The sequence below is a fragment of the Bombina bombina genome, chromosome 8 (assembly GCF_027579735.1).
Source record: "Bombina bombina isolate aBomBom1 chromosome 8, aBomBom1.pri, whole genome shotgun sequence".
In the NCBI taxonomy this organism is placed as follows: Eukaryota; Metazoa; Chordata; class Amphibia; order Anura; family Bombinatoridae; genus Bombina; species Bombina bombina.
Genome location: NC_069506.1, coordinates 135,939,441 through 135,960,860, shown reverse-complemented (window position 1 = coordinate 135,960,860; position 21,420 = coordinate 135,939,441). Strand labels below are relative to the sequence as shown.

General features: G+C 36.8%; 1 protein-coding gene across 1 annotated transcript; it reads left to right on the top strand.

Moving 5' to 3' along the window:
* The first annotated feature begins 4,871 nt into the window (after nt 1-4,871).
* LOC128638882 (vomeronasal type-2 receptor 26-like) lies at nt 4,872-19,754 on the top strand. The gene is made up of 4 exons (XM_053691010.1): nt 4,872-4,883; nt 5,778-5,904; nt 8,791-8,793; nt 18,853-19,754. Exons 1-4 carry the CDS (start codon nt 4,872-4,874, stop codon nt 19,752-19,754), a joined length of 1,044 nt encoding a protein of 347 aa, XP_053546985.1.
* The last annotated feature ends 1,666 nt before the right edge of the window (nt 19,755-21,420 follow it).

Below are 21,420 nucleotides of genomic sequence, written 5' to 3'. Positions count from 1 at the left end.
AGCTTATTCGGTGCAATTTTGGACATTGGAGAGACCTGCTATTCCATTGCTAACAGTGGCACTGAGAGTTCCCAGTCTGCTTCTATTAGCACAACTGAGTGCTCCTATATCTGTGAGTATATATTTGGCAATCACAGCATTTCGTTTTTCCATAACTATATCACACTAGGAGGCGCCTTTGTTTTTGTGATTCCTTTACACAGATCAAATTTGTATCCTAACAACCTATGCAGCAAAGAGCTGACTCCTGACCCTGGGTGTGATTTCCACAACATCTTCAATACACAGGAGTATTACGTCTGACCTAAGAGACTGTGCACTTTTGGGATATCTTTCAGGACTGTGACCTATACAGTTAAGACCAAACTGGACTTTTATATTATTTTTTTTATATATTTTTTTATAATTTTATATTGCTTATAATTACTGTTTGTATATATACAGTCTCACTGAGCTTATTATGTTCTCACCATTTTAGTATAGTTATTAATATGTTAGGGTAATTGCCCATTTAGATTTATTTTATTAATTTATGGAGTACCTATATTATATCTGTATGTTTTACATAACTAGGTAATAACTGTTGGTAATATAGTCCTTATCATCAAGTGCATTAGTTTGGCATTATTATATGTGACTCTATTTGATAGAATTTCTGGGCACAATATAGACATCAATAATTTTTGAGTATTATCTTAGTTTCATTTTTTGCGCCCCCTAAAGTAACCCCCCAGTTTGGTTAATAGGTTTCCTGTTTAGATAAGAAGATTACAGCCAGGTAGGAGGCTTGGTGTGTTGTGTGGGAATAATATTATGTACTAAAAGTTTTGCTGGATTAATTTTTGCTGTTACAATTTTGTGAAGGCCATTTGTGTTGCTGCAGACAATGCAGACAGAGACTTGGGGGCCCATTTATCACGCTCCATACGGAGCTTGTGTGCCTGTGTCTAAAGACCGCTGCTCCATAACCCTGTTCGTCTGCTCTGAGCAGGCGAACAGGAATCACCAGAAATCAACCCGATCAAGTAAGATCGGGTTGATTGACAGCTCCCTGCTGGCGGCCCATTGGCCGCGAGTCAGAAGGGGGCGGCGTTGCAGAGCTGCTGGTGCAACGTTAAATGTGGAGAGCGTATTGCTCTCCGCATTCAGCAAGGTCTTGCGGACCTGATCCGCACTGTCGAATCAGGTCCGCAAGACCGATGATAAATAGGCCCCTTGCTGTTTTGGAAGCTTGTGCAGAGAATGAACCTGTTCTTTTTGCTTTACCTGTGAACAAACTATATGCTGCTGTTAAAGTCACCTTGGTGTTATGGAAGAAAAAACTGAAACTGGATTGTCCTCTATTGCATATAAACACTAGAAGATAGTGGTTGCCAAAGATCTGTGTTACAATGCATACATATACATCTAAACACATGTATGTATAGATATGTATGTCTATGTTAAAGCCCTTTGCCTGCCTTTTTTCCTAATACTTAAAGGGACAGTAAACACCTGAAATTTTGTTGTTTAAAAAGAAAGATAATCCCATTATTACCTATTCCCCAGTTTTGCATGACCAACACAGTTATAATAATATATGTTTTACTTCTGTAATTATCTTGTATCTTCGCTTCTGCTGACTGCCTTATTTCAGTTCTTTTGACAGACTTGCATTTTAGCACATAAGTGCTCACTCCTAGGTCACTTCACATGCATGAGCTCAATGTTATCTATATGAAACACATGAACTAATGCCCTCTAGTGGTCAAAATGCATTCAGATTAGAGGCAGTCTTCAAGGTCTAAGAAATTAGCATATGAACCTCCTAGGTTCAGCTTTCAACAAAGAATACCAAGAGAACAAAGCAAAATTGGTGATAAAAGTAAATTGGGAAGTTGTTTAAAATTATATGCCCTACTTAAATCATGAAAGTTTTTTTTTTTTTTTTTAACTTATATCTTATTTGAGCACTTATAACAGCACATATCTCCATAAAAATCTATGAAGGTTTTTTTTTTTTGTTTGTTTGTTTTTTAAATAATTTTTTATTGAGGTTTTGTAACATGGATAACAAGCAATGAATGCCTTATAACATCCAAAACAATTACAGCATTGTTCAGATTAGATTCTTACTTTCACAGAAAAGGAAAAATATAACAGTGCGATACACACGATAGGCTTTTCAAACCTCTATTTTTTGATACTATAGCATAGTTGGCTGACTGGCCGGATGACCACATATGGGTCAAATGATCGTGAAAGTAAAGAGACATATAATAGTCAGGTAGTTTGCCCTATTTGGGCCATGCAAATATAGTATGGTTATGTGGGGAGGGGGAAAGGTATCAGCGGGCAAGAGCCGCTCAGAAAATAGGGGAAGGTGTGGGGGGGGCGGAGCCAAGTATATTCATACAAGTAAAAAAAAGAAGAAAATAATACTAGGGAGATGAGATGAGAATGAATGGTGATAGTAGTGGGAAGGACAACTCTACCCATAAGTCTCCATAGTATAATAGAAGAGTTAAACGCTAAACAGTAGCAGATCACTTAGCCTCTAACATAAGATAATATTAAAGGGACAGTCTAGGCCAAAATAAGCTTTCATGATTCAGATAGAGCATGTAATTTTAAACAATTTTCCAATTTACTTTTATCACCAATTTTGCTTTGTTCTTTTGGTATTCTTAGTTGAAAGCTTAACCTAGGAGGTTCATATGCTAATTTTTTAGACCTTGAAGGCCACCTCTTTCAGATTGCATTTTAACAGTTTTTCACCACTAGAGGGTGTTAGTTCACGTATTTCATATAGATAACACTGTGCTCGTGCACGAGAAGTTATCTGGGAGCAGGCACTTATTGGCTAGACTGCAAGTCTGTCAAAAGAACTGAAAAAAGGGGCAGTTTGCAGAGGCTTAGATACAAGATAATCACAGAGGTTAAAAGTATATTAATATAACAGTGTTGGTTATGCAAAACTGGGAAATGGGTAATAAAGGGATTATCTATCTTTTAAAACAATAAAAATTCTGGTGTAGACTGTCCTTTTAAAGGATTGAAAATATAAACACTTTATAGGTTACAATTGGTATCATAATTATAGTAGATAAAGAACATCAAATATAGTTTAATACTGTATAACATTGCCCCACAGATACACAATAGAAACAAAACAACATGGAAAAGCTAAGAAACATAATGACATGTAAAATACGTATCTTAAGCTTGTGTGGTAAAAAGAGTAAAAAAAAAACAACAAAAAAACCACACCTGGTCTCTACCTATATGTTGAAACTATTGAAGTATTAAGTTAAATGAGGGAAATTATTAGTAGACTTGGGTAATATATAATCTGCTATTGAAGTAATTGTGGCTTTTTTAAGAGGCCTAGGAAGACATGTTAGTAAATGAAAAGGGTAAAGGAAATGGTTGCAGATATGTTTATGAGCACATTAATCGCCTAACTGAGCTTTAGTAGGCATAAGTCGGAATAGAAGCAAGCCCCAAAGCCCTATACTAGAGCCTTGGTCATAGGCAGTGTATCAACTTAGGGACATCTCCTGAAATATAATAGTATAGTTGTTCAGCTTTATTGATGGGAGACAATAGGACTATATTTTAAAGGTATGGGCTGCTTAACAATCTAGTCTTGGTAAACATGAGGTCTTAGCTATATTCCAAACTAAATGTTGGCAGAGACAGATAAAACAGTCTTCAATTAAGGGTTTAGTACGCCAAGATAGATATAATATGATATAACCATAATGTAAATGCCCATTCAGGTGTTTGTTCCGCCATAATACGTGAATGATTTAGTAGATACCCTTCAACTAAGGGGATATTGAATTATGAAATTAGGGGTGATTGTAAAGCGATCAGCTAACCTGAATAAGTGCAAAATGAGGGCTTAAACTAGGTAAACTATGAAATAGTAGAATATTAAAATTTAGGAGAAAAGCATATATGCTATTAAATTCCAGTCCTAAAAAAAAAAAGATATGGGGGGAACTAAGTGTGACTCCAGAACTATGTAGCATCAGCAACATGATCAATGTATATTTAATTTAGGGAACTGCTATATGCTCGTAACAGACGTTAAGAGAGGGTGTACAATTTAAGTATAAGACTGTGAAAGTGTAGTAGGTGGATAATAACAATTGGACTTGGATTAAGAAACCTTTATTACATAACAGGACCTGTTCCCTTATATAAATAGCTGTTATCTGTACCTCTAGTAGGGTGTTACAAACTTAACAAGTATACATGTAAACAACTAAGAAGATTACTAATTTGGTGTGGTTTGCAGGCCATTCTCTTAGGTTCTCTGCAGAACCGTCATTTAACCCAATGTCATTCAGATTTTCTGTGGCTGGAAAAGAGTTTTCTATAGGTTAGTGGCTATATGGCTAAGTACAATCGAGTAGCAGTCATACTCCAGCACATCATATCAGCTGGGAAGAATTTACCCCACTCCGGTCTTGAGGTCAGATGTCCAACCCATAGGAACCTGTAGATCGCGTTGAAGCACTAGGTGAGAAGAGGAAGGCAAGGTGGGACCCAGAAGCAATGATCTATCCCTCAATAACCATAACATAGAGCCTCCGCGGGAAGCCAGAAGATCAAAGGGCTCCAGACCCCGACCGCGGAAGTCGATATCCAGATCAAAGTTATTGCGCGTCAGGCCACTCTGCGATGTCTCAGATCCATGTTCTGGAAGTTGCTCCGTTATCGTGTTATTTTGCTCGACGTCATGAAGTTTCTTGTCCTCCACACCTTGGGTCGCCATTTCCAGAGTGTAGTGCAAGTCCAAATATCATCTGTCTATCTGGCGATCAAAGATCTGTAGTAGAGCCTGCAACGACTTGTGTGTCCCCTCCATTTCCAATGTAAGCATGTTACATTCCGTAAGTAGCTAAGAGACAGTTATTATGCTTGATGCACCGGGGAAAAAAATGTCGGACGTTTCACAGAGAGGCCTCAATAGACCAGCTCAGGGCATGGGCTGACAGCTTGTCAAAACGGATACAATAGGGTTATTGTAGGCTCCCAAACTCCACATCAGAGTGTCTTGTGTAGTTTGGGTGGTCCTCAGATCTAGTATAAGCTGAAAAAAACTGCTAAATAAGTCCCATTTTATATATCTGGAGCTAGGAGCTCTGTATAGATGCGACCTTCCACTTCAGCGGTTAGCTCTGCCCCCTTTTTTTGTTTGTTTTTTAAGATTACAACTATTTTATAAAGCTTACAACTGGAATGTAAACTAGCCCTTAAAGGGATAGTCTACACTAGAATGTTATTGTTTAGAAAGATAGATAATCACTTTATTACCCATACCCTAGTTTTGCATAACCACCACTGTTATATTAATAAACTTTTTGCTTCTGCAGACTGCCCCCTTATTTCAGTTGTTTTGACAGAGCTGCATTTTAGCCAATCAGTGCTGACTCATAAATAACTCCACAGGAGTGAGCACAATATTATCTATATAGCACACATGAACTAGCACTTTCTAGCTGTGAAAAATGTCAAAATGCACTTCAAGAGCTTAGAGATTAGCATATGATCTTACTTAGGTTTAGATTTCCACAAAGAATATCAAGAGAGCAAAGCAAATTTAATGATAAAAGTATATTAGTTGTTTAAAATTGCATGCCCTATCTGAATCATGAAAGTTTAATTTTGACTAGACTATCCCTTTAAATAAGTCATAAAAACATACATGTCATGCTCATATCTTCAGTATTTTAGGAACAGCTAAACAATCTTTGCATTTCTACTTTGTGCGTTTACTTCTACAGACTCAACCGCATTCTGTTTGCAGTGAGAGTTGTCCCCTTGGATTCAGGAAAGCGTTAATAAAAAGCAAGCCTGTGTGTTGCTTTGATTGTTTACCCTGCTCAGATGGGGAAATAGCTAACAAAACTGGTGAGTTGAATGTTAATTTAACTAATCTCATTATGTTACTCTGTATATGTTAAAATAAATAAAGCTGATTTCTAGAGATGTGCATGGAATTTTTTTTAGGATAAATCATTAGTTTTGGAAATTTTATGTTTTGTTCAAAATTTGTTGTTTGATTTGGTTCATCCAAAATGCGTTTAAAAAATTTGTTGTTTTTTTTAAACAAAATTCGGTAATTTTAAAATGATGGTAAATGTCAGACTATTAGAATGTTGCAATAAAAATATATTAGTTTGCAAGTAAAACCACATAATTTTTTTAAAGTGTATATATATATTTAGTAATAAAAGATTTATAATCCTAATTGATATTATCTGTTCCTCCGCCCCCTTCATTTCCTCTTTTGGATGGGATTTGATGTATAGAGCAGTCACACCCACTCTCTACATAGGCTTTCTATGGGCAATAAAGGGGCTGGACTTCAAGATTGTCAAATTACTAGGGATGAGCGAATGTGTTTATATCTGAATTCGAATGTTAGAACGAATGTTATTGTAGAAATTCGATTTATATAATAGAATGTTGATAAGAACGAGTATTCTTAAAAATTCGATTTTCGAATGTTATTTACAGTTTTCGAATGTCACATTCGAATTCGAATGTCACATTCAAATTCGAATGTTACATTCGAATATCACATTCAAATTCGAATATTACATTTATAAAACATAATTGTAGACTAGAAACACTATTTCGAATGTCACATTCGAATCGAATATCACATTCGAATTGAATGTCACATTCGAATTCGAATATTACATTTATAAAACACAGTATTAGACTAGAAATACTATTTCAAATTCGAATGTGAAATTCGAATTTGAATGTAGCATTCGAATTCGAATATTACATTTATTAAACACAGTTGTAGACTAGAAATACTATTTTGAATTTGAATGTCACATTCGAATTCGAATGTCACATTCGAATTCGAATATTACATTTCGAAATTGAATGAATACATAGCTAAACATTCTATTATTCGAACAAATATTTTCAAATTTTATTGAAAAATTCGAAAACGAAAATTCAAAAATAGAATGTTAGAATGTTATATAAACATTCGAAATTCGATTCGAATGAACGAATGTATCAAAATTCATTTTAAATTTCGAATTTTTAGAAACATTCGCCCATCCCTACAAATTACACACATGTTCAATGGATGTTCACTGGAATTGTCGTAATTTTTTTTTTTTTTTTATTTATTTTTTTTTATTGAGGAAATTCAATATAAACATCACAGTGTATAGTACATTGTAAATATATTACAATAGGAACAGCTCTAGTAAGGCAGTACATATCTATTAAGACATATGAGTGCATAAAGTATAAGTTCACAAACAATCTGTCCAGATAGAATAGAAATTCAAATAAGGATACGGTTATATTATACTATGTATATTGGTCCCATAAGCTAAACCTAGGTCAATAGTATATCCTGCTAGCACTCATAGCCCATATCTTTCCTCATTCTTTTCTTTTATAGGAAGGGGAATATTATGTGCCGCTTTTTCATATTAAACATCTAATAATGGATAGGAAAATGCGATGGGATCTGTGTTCCTTAGTTTACATTAGTAAACAGGGCCTAGGGGAAACTCCCTAGGGGGGGGAATACGGAGCCAATCCAGATATAGAGTAAAATAAGTCAAATATTACCTTCTCGTAGTATATAAATAGCGTGTCTTTTCAACTATATACAAGTAACAGTTAGGCAGTTATAGATAAACCCTCTCTCTGTTATAGCACAGAACAGCTGAGGTACATTACATATAGTGTGTAACATATTATATAAATATGAAATATAATCAACAGTAGTGCTTACATCCGTAGCATCTAACAATAAGTGTATTTTATAATTGGACTATACTATAGTTAGAGTTAAAAATGGTTGCAACATATTACTATAAGGAGAAACCTTTGTTGTGTTGTATATACATCTTCACTATTTCCTTATGTATTTCAGTAAATATTGTCCCTCTATATCTCCCTGTCTCAGTCGCCCATAGTGCAACACAATAATAACCAATAGAATATTTGTGGCAGGTCCTGGCTCCGAAGTTATTCAAACAATGCGTGTTTTTCCTGCACTAAAAATATAACAGACTTTTGTAATACACATAAATAGGAGCAGATAGGCACAAGGTACCAACCCCTCCCCCACTCCCGCATGGAAATCTTAAACAACTTAACTCTAAATAACTTAGTAGAGCACACAGATTTATATAGCTTTATATTCACCTGAGAACTGTTTTAACCTGCCATTAACAAATAGGTATTGTACTATTGGTATTAAAGTTTCTTAGCTAAGTCCCTGTCCCCAGTTTGGGGCTCTAATATAAATATAGCTTGGTAGCCTATGTGAAAGGTAGGTAGCTATCCGCCTCACTATCTTCATCCTATTGGTCCTATGGGGAGACAATGTTAATTTACTGATATTAATTAGTCAGCCATGCTGCTGTAAATTATATTATATCACACTGGACATCCGGTATATTTGGCCTGCATTCACTAATAGCAGTTTCTGCCTACTTTTAGAACAACAGTTAGGCTAACAGACAATAACAAGAACCATATGGCTATAAACATGTAAATAGAATAGATGACAAATTATACTGTGAATAGTGTAAGGTTGGTAAATTGCCCTAAATAAATGAGGTGAAGGAAGTATCACTAATGATGGAATTCGCTTTATCAGCTCGCTCCAAATGCTCAGCTGCTACTACAATACTATACTTGTCTTACCACCAATATCTATGTGTTATTTATGTAAACATAGATATCATTTCACATCACGTTTCACACACATATATATATACAAAAGTCCGTTCAGAACAGAGTATAAAGCCGGTAGATTAAGAAGAGTGCATAAATTACGTATCTTGATAGCTTTCATTTGTATGTCCAGGGCATATGACCATGATGGCTCTGCCACCGGAAAGCTGCAACTATTGTCCGTGATATGTAGAACTCGAGTAGCTATCTAAATTAGTATCAGAAGGGGTTATAGCCCGAACCGCTTAGTAAATAGTGGAGTAAGTTCCTATAATCATCCATTGTATGGCAGCTTATAACATTTAACATGTGCTGCAATATATCCTCTCCTAGCCATAAGTTTATCCTACCCCAGTTTTATGTATAGTCCAGCCGGATCTCTTAGGGCATGCCTGCCTGGATATGAATATGAAAGTCTTAATGGCAGGTTGTTTCACCGGATAATTGCCGTGGTCTGAGCCCAGAATAGCTGCAAAAACCGGTTGTTGTGGTGTCCTACTCACGGCGCCTATCAACAGTGCACAGAGCTGATCGTTGTCTCGCCAGACCGGCTCCCAATCTGCCCTCTGCCAGCTCCCATAGAATGCCGCTTCATATCTCCACAGGGGTTCGGCCGCCACCCCCGATGGAGGAGTAGATGAGTTAGGTGGCAAGGGTTTAAATGGAGGAGCCATAGTCAGGGTTTGTAAACTTGCTGGTGACAATACAGTTGTAGTGTTCGCAGCCATAGTCATTTTCTCTTTTGATTTGTAGCCAGAAGCAACCGGGAGTTTGGGGTTCTGACACAAAGAGGTCAGAAGTGTCGCAAGATCTTTTCTGAAATCCCCAAAACATGTAGATAACCGGTCTTGTAAGCCATTTTCCCACCTCTCTAATTTCGGTAGTATAGCCGGATCAGTGCCGCTGGAAACCGGAGCAGTCATGGTCTAGGTGAAACTATGAACTGTCTGTAGAGCCGCAGGATCTCTTGGTTGAGGCTCAGTGCGTTTGTCGTATAGCTAGGCAAAATGGCGTCGGTCAGAATGTCGCATCCACTTCTACCTATAATTTCACTCCTCACGCTTCTTCTCACGGATTATCCGCTCCATAGCCGATAGCAATGAGTCTATAAACTTAAAACTCACGTTTGCAGACAGATTTAGGCAATATCTTGGACTTGGTATATTCTTTTTGATCACTTTTCACAGAGAGCGACGGACCTGCACGTCTGCTCCTGTTGCTGGCTAGCTCCGCCCCTTTTTTTTTTTTTTTTTTTTAAAAGAGTTAATCCATGTTGGCCGGTATATCATTGTAATAGAGGCATTACTATATGCACTAATTTAACCCTTTCACAGATGGATTAAAAACAAAAAAATGGTACACAAATTTTTAATGTCGTAGATTACATTTATGGCATATGATAATTTAAAGTTTAACATCACTTTAAGCTACACTGGAGATTCCAATGTAAACACTGGCTGTAAAAATTAAATCACGCAATCATCAATGTCATCACGTGATTTCAAGAACTATGCTGCTCAGCATCCCCCGATTCCAATTATTGATTGCATTAAAGGGGGAGGCTGCAGGACGCCATAAAAGGCAGGTTGTTCTACTTGGTCCTAATGGCATTAAATCCCAGCATTATTAGGACGGCATGGAAAGTACTAACAGCGTCTAGGGGTTAATGCATTGCAATGGCAATTTTACAAATGGTTGAATTAGCACATGATTTAAATTATACTAGTATTCCAATATTGTTTGTTCGGGTCACTGCCAGGGCGACACAGTCATACACTAATGTATACAGTAGTAGTTAGTTTTAGTTGTTATTTTTATACAATATACAGTAATTTTGTAAGTTCAACAAGAATACTACAAAAAGTAATACAACAGTGTAACAAAACAGCTGCTACTAAGTAGGTTACAATATTACATTTCAATTTACATGAGCCACGATGCCATGCAAAGGCTTCAACTGTGTTACTGTCCATTCTTACCCCTTTCATTAAATTCACACTCCAGTCACACTTATATCACAGTTTCACACTCTCCATTCTCATACAGGTGATATACACTTACTTTCACAACTAGAAGGGAATGGGTAGAAGAGGTGCGAGGACAAGGAAAAGTAGAGTAATGAGGAGGAGAGACAAGCATAGAGAGATTCATGAATTAATAATACAAGATAAGTAGAAGGAATGTGAATAAAGAGTAAGAGAGGTTAGTATGGATAAGTAGATTATTACAAAGAGATCAAAGAGGTGAATGAAAGTAGATTTTTTTTAAGCTTGCACATTGTTGTAACATTTAAAAAATATATTTCACATCTAATCATCTAATTTGTATAGTTGTAATAGATGTGGAATCTTACAGCTGATATTAGTAATGGGAAACAGTGGTGTGGTAGTGTCTGAGAGTTTTCCTTGACTATAACTGGATACCCCAGCCTCAGGCACCAGACTAAACTGAGAAAATCCCGTAATCAGGAAATTGAGAAACCAAAGCATGAGCAACAGTAGCATCAATTATAAGTCAGATGATTTTGTCACCTACCCAGTAACACACCCGGGGTGGTGCCTGTTCCAATGGACACAACATTTGAGATTTTCCCTAGGGAAGTTGCAGCAGCAGAGCAGGAGGATCAGCAGCAGCATGGATTTAATATTTTGTTAAGTGTGGTGGTGGCAAAACTTGTTGTCAAGAACAATAAATAACTGTAGCCAGCATCAAGGCCTAGCAGCACTCACAAGAACAGACACTCAGTGGTATATTAAATGGATTATTAGGTGTCTGTGTGATGGGAGGCATTCTGGATGAGTTGAGATTTGGAGTGGCCCTGGCTGGTAACTGGATACCCCAATTTTGGGCATGACCTCACGCAGGCAAAGGGGCATATGTATCAAGCTCCGAATGGAGCTTGATGCCCCGTGTTTCTGGCGAGCCTGCAGGCTCGCCAGAAACAGCAGTTATGAAGCAGCGGTCACAAAGACCGCTGCTCCATAACCTGTCCGCCTGCTCTGAGCAGGCGGACAGACATCGCTGGAAATCAACCCGATCGAGTATGATCGGGTTGATTGACACCCCCCTGCTGGCGGCCTATTGGCCGCGAGTCTGCAGGAGGCAGTGTTGCACCAGCAGCTCTTGCAGCTCTTGTGAGCTGCTGGTGCAATGCTGAATGCGGCGAGCATATTGCTCGCCGTAATCAGCGAGGTCTGGCGGACCTGATCCGCACTGTCAGATCAGGTCCGCCAGACCTTGATACATATGCCCCAAAGTGCGTGTGTTTGTTTTTTTGCATATAGGCCAGGATGAGGCATGTTTGACTGGTTTACAACTAGACAAAACTGAGCCAACCCTGTAAATGTGTCTGCCTTGCAGGAGATTGAGTAAGCAAATCAGCTGCATTTATTCTGTCAGATGATTTTGTCACCCACCCAGTAATATACCATGAATGTAAATGTCCACAGCACCAGTATAAAACCGGTGAACACAGCATTGAGGTAGTACTAAAAGAGGAGGAGTAGCAATGTATTGTCTGATGTGGTGGTGACAAAGCGAGATCACGGTACTGACTGACTACTTGCTTAGTCTAGTCACTCTTCATGTATGATATCTGTGAGCTGAGGTACTGGTGGGAAGAGAGTTTAAAGGGACAGTCTAAACCAGAATTTTTATTGTTTAAAAAGACAGATAATCATTTTATTACCCATTCCCCAGTTTTGCATAACCAACACATTTATTTTAACCCCTTAAAGGACCAGTCAACACAGTAGATTTACATAATCAACAAATGCAAGATAACAAGACAATGCAATAGCACTTAGTCTAAACTTCAAATGAGTAGTAGATTTTTTCTGACAATTTTAAAAGTTATGTCTTTTTCCACTCCCCCTGTACCATGTGACAGCCATCAGCCATTCACAAATGCATACACGTACCATGTGACAGCCATCAGCCATTCACAAACGCATACACACTTATTCTTGCACATGCTCAGTAGGAGCTGGTTACTCAAAAAGTTTAAATATAAAAAGAATGGGCACATTTTGTTAATAGAAGTAAATTGGAAAGTTGTTTAAATTGGCATGCTCTATCTGAATAATGAAAGTTTAATTTTGATTGAATGTCCCTTTAAGGACCAGCGACGTACCCTGTATGTCACTGGCCTTTTTTTGGGACTTGATTGTTTTATAGTGTGGTCTTGCCACCAGCGTTGAGACTGCTCTATTCCACAAAGCCTGCTGGAGGGAGTGGATTAATAGTGTGTTCTTGCTAGACTTGTGCTATTATGTCCTGAAAAAACCCTTAACGACCAGTAACATACAGAGTATATTGTGGTCATTAAGGGGTTAATATACATTTTACCTCTGTGATTACCTTGTATCTAAGTTTCTGCAGACTGCCCCCTTATCTCAGTGCTTTGACAGACATGCAGTTTAGCCAATCAGTGCAGACTCATAAATAACTTCATAGAAGTGAGCACAATGTTATCTATATGACACACATGAACTAGTACTGTCTAACTGTGAAAAACTTTCAAAATGCTCTGAGCTAAGAGGCGGGTTTTTAACAGTTTAGAAATCAGTTTGAGCCTACCTAGGTTTAGCTTTTCAAAAATACCACCAAGGGAACAAAGCAAATTTAATGATAACAGTCAATTGGAAAGTTGTTTAAAATTGCATGCCCTATCTGAATCATGAACGTTTAATTTTGACTAGACTGACCCTTTAAATAAGCAAAGCAATGATGAACAACCACTACCTACAAGGCCAAAGTCCTAGTCTGCCATAGCATGACAGGTGACAAAGATAATTAAAAAAAATATTACTAGAGTAAGGCCTAGTCTATAATGGCTCAGGACTGACCTCACACCAGACTCCTGTAACAGAAAGAGAATAAAATATCTTCTTTTACAAATAAATGATTACACAATTTAATATTAGAACAATGAATGAATGATTGATTGCGGAATGATTATAAATAACCAGGTTCAGTCATAAAACAAGCAGACAGAGACACTTCTATTTTTCGTTAAATGAATTGCAGCCACAGCCAGGTTAATGTTGTATTTGTAAATGTGTTGTATAACAACTTTCAAGAAAAAAAATATGTTGATCCCCGTAGTAGATATAATATATCTTGCAGATTTTTGTTTTCAACCTGCAGCTTCTCTTTGTGTCCCATAATAACATGACCGGGGACTAGCGATGTTTATTAGTTTAACAAAATGAAAATCCAAAAGAATGTTCCAACAGAAATAAATATAACAACAACAAAAAATACTAATGAAAAGAACTTAAAGGGATAGTAAACCCAAACATTTTATCTTATGATTTGGATAGAACATATAATATTAAAAAACTTTCCAATTTACTTCTATTATCAAATTTGCTTCATTCAGGAACAGCATTGCACTACTGGCAGCTAGCTGAACACATCTAGTCAACCAATCACAAGAGAGAAATGTGTGCAGACACCAATTAGCAGCAGCTCCCACTAATGTAGGATATGTGCGTATTCCTTTTCAACAAGAGATACTAAGAGATACTTATTCATTTTTTTTTATTATTTTTTTTTGTTTGTTTTTGTTTTGTTTTGTTTTTGTGTTTATGTGTTTTTGTGTTTTTGTTTGTTGTTTTGTCTGATTGTCTGTTAATTTTGTTTTTATTCCTATTAGAAAACCCCCAATTCGGTATGAAATCCAGTTACTGGAACTATGCAGGGATTCTGCGAACGTTTGTTTAGAAAACTATAAGCATAAAATTTGGTTATAAATTTTTTTTCTGAAGGTTTAATGTCAGGAGGTGCATTCTCATAGATGCTGGGTTGAGCATAGCCGGCTATAAGATATGTACAAAAACTCTGCCTATATAAAGATATTGTGAAACTATTTGTATTTGCTCTAATTGTACTGTATCTACAAGAATTCTGTATCCCCTTGGTTCCTCTTATTTTGTTTCTCTGTGCTCTCTCTGTTATTTGAACTGTATATCGAATTGGTTAATAAAGATATATATATAAAAAAATAAGAGAACAAAGCACATTTGAAAATAGAAGTGAATTTAAAAGTGTCTTAAAAATGCATGTTCTATATGAATCAGGCAAGTTTATTTTTGACTTTCCTATCCCTTTAATACTTACTTTAATGTGCTCTCTATGCTCTGGATAGCACATTAAAGGGACATAAACCTTATTTTTTTTCCTTTTATGATTTAGAAAGAAAATGCAATTTTAAACAACTTTCTAATTTACTTCTATTATCTAATTTGCTTCATTCTTAAGATCAGGGCCGGTGCTAGGATTTTTGGCCACACAGGCGAGAATGCATTTTGCCGCCCCCCCCCCCCCCCCCCCGATTACATACCATCCTATTGCTAGTTAAAGGGATATTGAATCCAAGTTTTTTAGAGCATGACATTTTAAGCAACTTTAAAAGTAAATCCTGTTATTAATTTTTCTTCATTCTCCTGGTATCTGTATTTCAAAAGCTGGAATGCAAGCCAAGGAGCTGGCCCATTTTTGTTTCAGCACCTGGGTAGCGCTTGCTTATTACATAGAGAGTGTGTCTATATATATATATATATATATATATATATATATATACATATATATACATATATATACAGTGTGTGTGTATATATATATATATATATATATATATATACACACACACACACACACACACAGTGTGTGTGTGTATGTGTATATATATATATATATATATATATATATATCTTTTTTTTTGTAGCACTAGGGAAGTAGAAAAATTTTACATTGAAAAAGTTAATGTCCCAACAAAAGAAGGAAAGTTATGGATTACTGTTGTGGGTAAAAATTCTCAGCCACACATATTTACACACACATTTACACAGACACACATTTACACAAACACACACATTTACACACTTACACAGACACACATTTACACAAACACACACATTTACACAGACACACACATATTTACACAGATTTACACAAACACACATATACACACTTACACAGACACACACACACATATTTACACAGATTTACACAAACACACATATACACACTTACACAGACACACACACACACACATATTTACACAGATTTACACAAACACACATATACACACTTACACAGACACACACACATATTTACACAGATTTACACAAACACACATATACACACTTACACAGACACACATATTTACACACTTACACAGACACACATATTTACACAAACACACATATTTACACACTTACACAGACACACATATTTACACAAACACACACATTTACACACTTACACAGACACACAAACACACACATTTACACAGATCTACACAAACACACATATTTACACACATACACAGACACACACACACACACATTTTGACATTTACTGTATTTACATACACATTTAGACACACATATACACACACACACACAAATGCACATTAATAAACACATTTAGATAAGGGCACCTAGGCACTAGGACCATGTTACTTTAGATTGTTATGGTACAACTTTTTCTGCAGCCAGGCTGTAAGCAATCATGTTCCGATGCCGTAGTTTAAACAGACAGGTCCCTGATTGACGATCTGTGTCTGGACTGAACAGACCTGCTTCAGTGATCACAGACATTGAACCCAGCTTTAAAATTCATCATGTGTCCAGCAGCATGCAGCAACTGCTCTCTGTGTTTCAACTTGCAACACTAAGAGCAGTTGCTGCGTGCTGGACTGGACACATGAGTTTTAAATCTGACTGCGTTTCAGTTGTTTTTGTTTTGTTTGCAGTGTAGCTCAGCTGCTATTCTGTGCTATTGCTAACAGCGTGCACTGTTGTCACATAACCAAATGTTAGCATGTGTTCAATTCTTAAATTAAATTATGCCGTATTTGCAGCAACTTACCAAGCCAGTCCTATAATGTATATGTTCTTCTACATCAGCATAACTTCCCCTGCTCGCTCCCTTCATGCTGAACATCACTGCAGCAGCTCCACCCCCTCCTCCTTTCCCTACAGAAGCGGAGTGCCGTGCTAATACTACTGCCGCCCGTGCTAATACATACATATCGATTTGTCTGAAATTCAAATGTTTCCCGCGCGCACAGGCTGCATCTGTTCAGTGCGCGCGGGAAACATTTGAATTTCAGACAAACCAATATGTATGTATTAGCAGGGGCAGCAGTAGTATTAGCACGGCACTCCGCTTTCCCAATTCGCCCAAAGAATATTCAAGGTTGTCTGGACTGGGGGCGGACCGCAAATGTAAAAAAAAATTTAAAAAAATGTTGCTGCTGAAAAAAAATAAATGTTGCTGCTGCTTGTCACCGGCAGTTTACGCCCCCATACTGTGGCGCCCTAAGGCCGTTGCCTAACTTGCCTATATGCAAGCGCCGGCCCTGCTTAAGATATCATTTGCTGAAAAGCATATCTTGATAGGCTTAGTAGCTGCTGATTGAAGACTGCACATAGATGCCTCGTGTGATTGGCTCACCCATGTGCATTGCTGTTTCTTCAACAAGGATATCAAGGATATCTAAATAATGTACCAAATTAGATAACAGAAGTAAATTGGAATGTTGTTTAAATTTGTATTCTCTATCTGAATCATAAAATAAATATTTTGGGTTTAGTGTCCCTTTAAGGTAAGTATTGTAGCTACAAGTGAACGTTTCACCTGTAGCTTTGAAACATTCACATTCGTCTTCATGAAAACAAATGTAAATGTTTAACGAAAAATATGATTTAAATTTAGTTTTAAATGAAACCTGAATAGTTCAGCCAACGAATATTCTGGGAGATACATTTCCTTGAATACCCGTTAACAAGTTGTTCTTCCTTACACATCTCTATATGGGACAAACAGATGCTAAGTGCCGATAATGCTAAGCCTAATGATTATGCAGAGTCCATGCACGGCTTCAGAACAAACAATGGGCATACAAAAATTAAATTTTTAGTTAAAAAATGTAGAATTAGTTAGGGTTGCACAGCTCGTTTGTCTGCTGTTCTCTACTCCAGAGCGTTCTTTTGAGTTGTGGCCACCTTGTTTGCACACCCACCATTAGTCATGCTTTTTTCTCATGGTCTACAAAGACTAGTACAGAGGGCAGTATGTGATCCAGTAGCGCCCATTAGGCCATCCCTGGTGTAAACTATCTACAGATTTACACATTTGCATACATTACAGACATGAAATAATAAAAAAACAGAGATGTAAGTTTAGGAGCATGCAGGCGTCTGTAGCAATATATGGCAGCAGTTTTGCAAGAAAGTTATCCATTAGGAAGAAAACAAGATGGCAGCACTGTTTCCTGTCATGTAGTGTTGCAGACACCTACCATTGGAACAAAACAAATTTGATAAGAGAAGTAACATGGAAACTTTTTTTTTTAAATTGTATGCTGTGTCTGAATCACAAAAGGAAGACATTTTGGGTTTCTTATGCCTTTCATATACTGATACTCAATATTCTATCTATTCTATTAATTTGTTTATTAAATACCACACCCAGAATAAAAATCACTGGAGGTTTATTGCATAATCATGTAGCTGCACCCAGTTCCATTTTTACACATCAACCTCACACAACCAAAACCTCTCTTGATATATATGTATATACCTATAAACCCAAAAATCAATATATATATACCTATACCCAAACACATGCATGCATATATATATATATATATATATTATAGCCCTTTACAGTCATACACCATATCCCTTTTAGCCCTTATAAATATTTATTAGAGTTTTTATTAAATATTTTTTTTATCAGAAAGTGTATATATGAGTGTATACACTTTCTGATAAAATATTTCATATAAATATTAATAAAATTAATATTTTAATGTATTTATGTTGCATTTTGTGAACATTTTTTGTAAACCTTACACTTGACGCTAGGCCTTCTAGCACACTAATCTGATTAGCACAAATTTTGTGTGAGCTCATGTGCAATCATTTACTTTCAACTTGTAATATGCGCTCTAGTTAGCACAGTTGTGATATTGCTTCCATGCTAACATTCTTGTAATCTATCTTAAAATGTGTAATTTGCACTTGTTTTGTGATATTCCTTGTTTTTTCTATATTGCAAAATGCAATTTTTAATCAATCAAATCATTTCTATCATACTAATAATATTATTTCTTGTTAGATATGAAAAACTGTTTGAAGTGTACTGATTACCAGTGGTCCAATGCAGGAAGAAATATGTGCATCTCCAGAACCATAGAGTTCCTTTCTTATGAGGAAGCCTTGGGCATATCATTATCTACTATTGCCATTGTCTTTGCTGTTATTACCCTAGGGGTATTGGTCATCTTTATCTGCCACAGAGACACAGCCATAGTTAAAGCGAATAACATAAATCTGACTTATACTCTGCTTATATCTCTCATAATGTGCTTTTTATGTTCATTGTTATTCATTGGACGCCCAGTGGCCCTTACCTGCTTTTTTCGGCAAGCAACCTTTGCAATAAATGTCACCATCTCTGTTTCCTCAGTATTGGCCAAAACTACAACTGTCCTTATTGCCTTCAATGTCACAAAGCCTGGTGGAAGGGGAAGAAAATATGTGGGATCCAGAGTATCCTGCTATCTTGTGTGTTTCTCTTCAATGGGAGAAGCTACCATATGTCTCTTATGGTTTGTAAGCTGTCAACCATTTCCAGACTTTGACACCCAGGAGCAATCTGCTAAGATGATATTAAGGTGTAATGAGGGCTCAGTAATTGCATTCTACGTTGTAGTAGCGTACATTGGACTTTTAGCTGCTTTAAGCTTTATAGTGGCTTTTCTAGCAAGAAAATTACCCAATAGTTTCAATGAGGCTACACATATAACTTTTAGTATGTTGGTATTTTGCAGTGTATGGCTGTCTTTTATCCCAGCTTATCTGAACACTAAAGGAAAATATATGGTGGCTGTTGAAATTTTTGCCATATTGGCTTCTAGTGCAGGGTTAATGGGCTGTATATTTATTCCTAAATGCTACATAATTATCATAAGAGCAGATCTCAACACCAAAGAAAAACTGAGAGTAAAAAAAAAGTAAATTGATCTATTGTAGTAAGTACCCGAACTGACACAAAGGATAACACACTAAGAAACACTTTCTAAGCACTTCTTTGAAAACCAGTTTAGATACGTTGGGGCTGATTTATCTAGGGCCGAATGGCCCCTGATGCCCATTTCCACACGCGAGCCTGCAGGCTCGCCAGAAACAGGAGTTAAGAAGCAGCGGTCTTAAGACCGCTGCTCCTTAACTCGTCTGCTGCCTCTGAGGCTGCTGACATAAATGCGCCCAATCCTATACGATAGGGTTGATTGAAACCCTGTGCTAGCGGTCAAATGTCCGCAAATCTGCAGGGGGCAGCATTGGACAAGCAGTTCACCAGAACTTCTTAGGCCATGTTAAATGTTATTGCTAATAGTGTATGCTGTCAGCATTCAGCGATGTCTGTCGGACATGATATGCTACAGCGTATCATGTCCGCCAGACATTGATAAATCGGCCCCATGAACTCAAATATCGACTTTGTTTCATATAATTCCGATATATGGCTATATTAATTATTATTCATTTCCAACATACTGCAGAGGGCTATATGGTTTGCAAAATAAATAGATGGATTTGAATCTCAGTAATCTTTTTTCTTTTTAGACTGAAGTTCCTCTATAGTTCATATAAGTGCATTATTTAAAACATTTTCATTGTTATTATTAGTATTCCTATACGTTTGCTATAAATAAACAAATTGTTGCAAACCCTAATGCCAGATGGCTAAAGACATGTACGCACTTCTGAGATCACATAGGAACATTCTTTAACAAAGGATACTAAGAAATAAGCAAAATTGATAATATAAGTAAATTAGAAAGTTGTTTAAAAAGCCATACTTTATACAATCAATTTACATTTAATTTTATTACTTTATTGTTCCTTTAAAGCTGCTTATTTGGATGTCTATTTCAGTAAGGGTTATTAATTATGTGGTATGTGAACAAATAGAGATCGTTCTTGTTGGTGGCTGCAGTTAACAATGGTTTTAAATTAGGAGCCAGGTCAGCATCATTTAGGGTTTATTGCAGCAGGTCAAGTCACAATTTGTGTAGTAAGGTGATGAGGATGGACAGGAGCAGCAGGCAGCAGACTTACTGAACTAGTTCAGTAGGCCTGAGAGCAGTGGCGGCTCGTGGGTTATTCAAATGGGGGTTCACGGACCAGTTATGTAAAATAGTTACATATAGATATATGTAGGCCTTACCGCACGTCCTCTTAAGGACCGTATCAGACAACATCTTTTATCACTAGAAGAGGATGTCCCAAAAACACCGGTGGCTAAACATTTTCGCTCCCATGGCACATATATTAAGCACTTCTTTTCATTTGTAGGTATTGACCATATCAGCAAAGACATCAGAGGAGGTGATAGAATCAGTAAGCTCCAAAGAAAAGAAGCTTTTTGGATTTTTACTTTACAAACCAAGAGCCCAAAAGGCATTAATAAGAGACAAGACTTAGATCTATTTATAGACTAGCCTAGATATCCCCTCTGACCAACACTACAGTAAATAAACAGTGAGAAAGGCTTAGTCCTCACCTTTCCCCTGTCCAATACCAGAGGAAACAAACAGAATGTATGGTTTCTCTTTCTATCTCTCTTTTGCACAGTGCAGGTAATTTAATTAATTAAAATTAATTAAATAAATAAATCTCT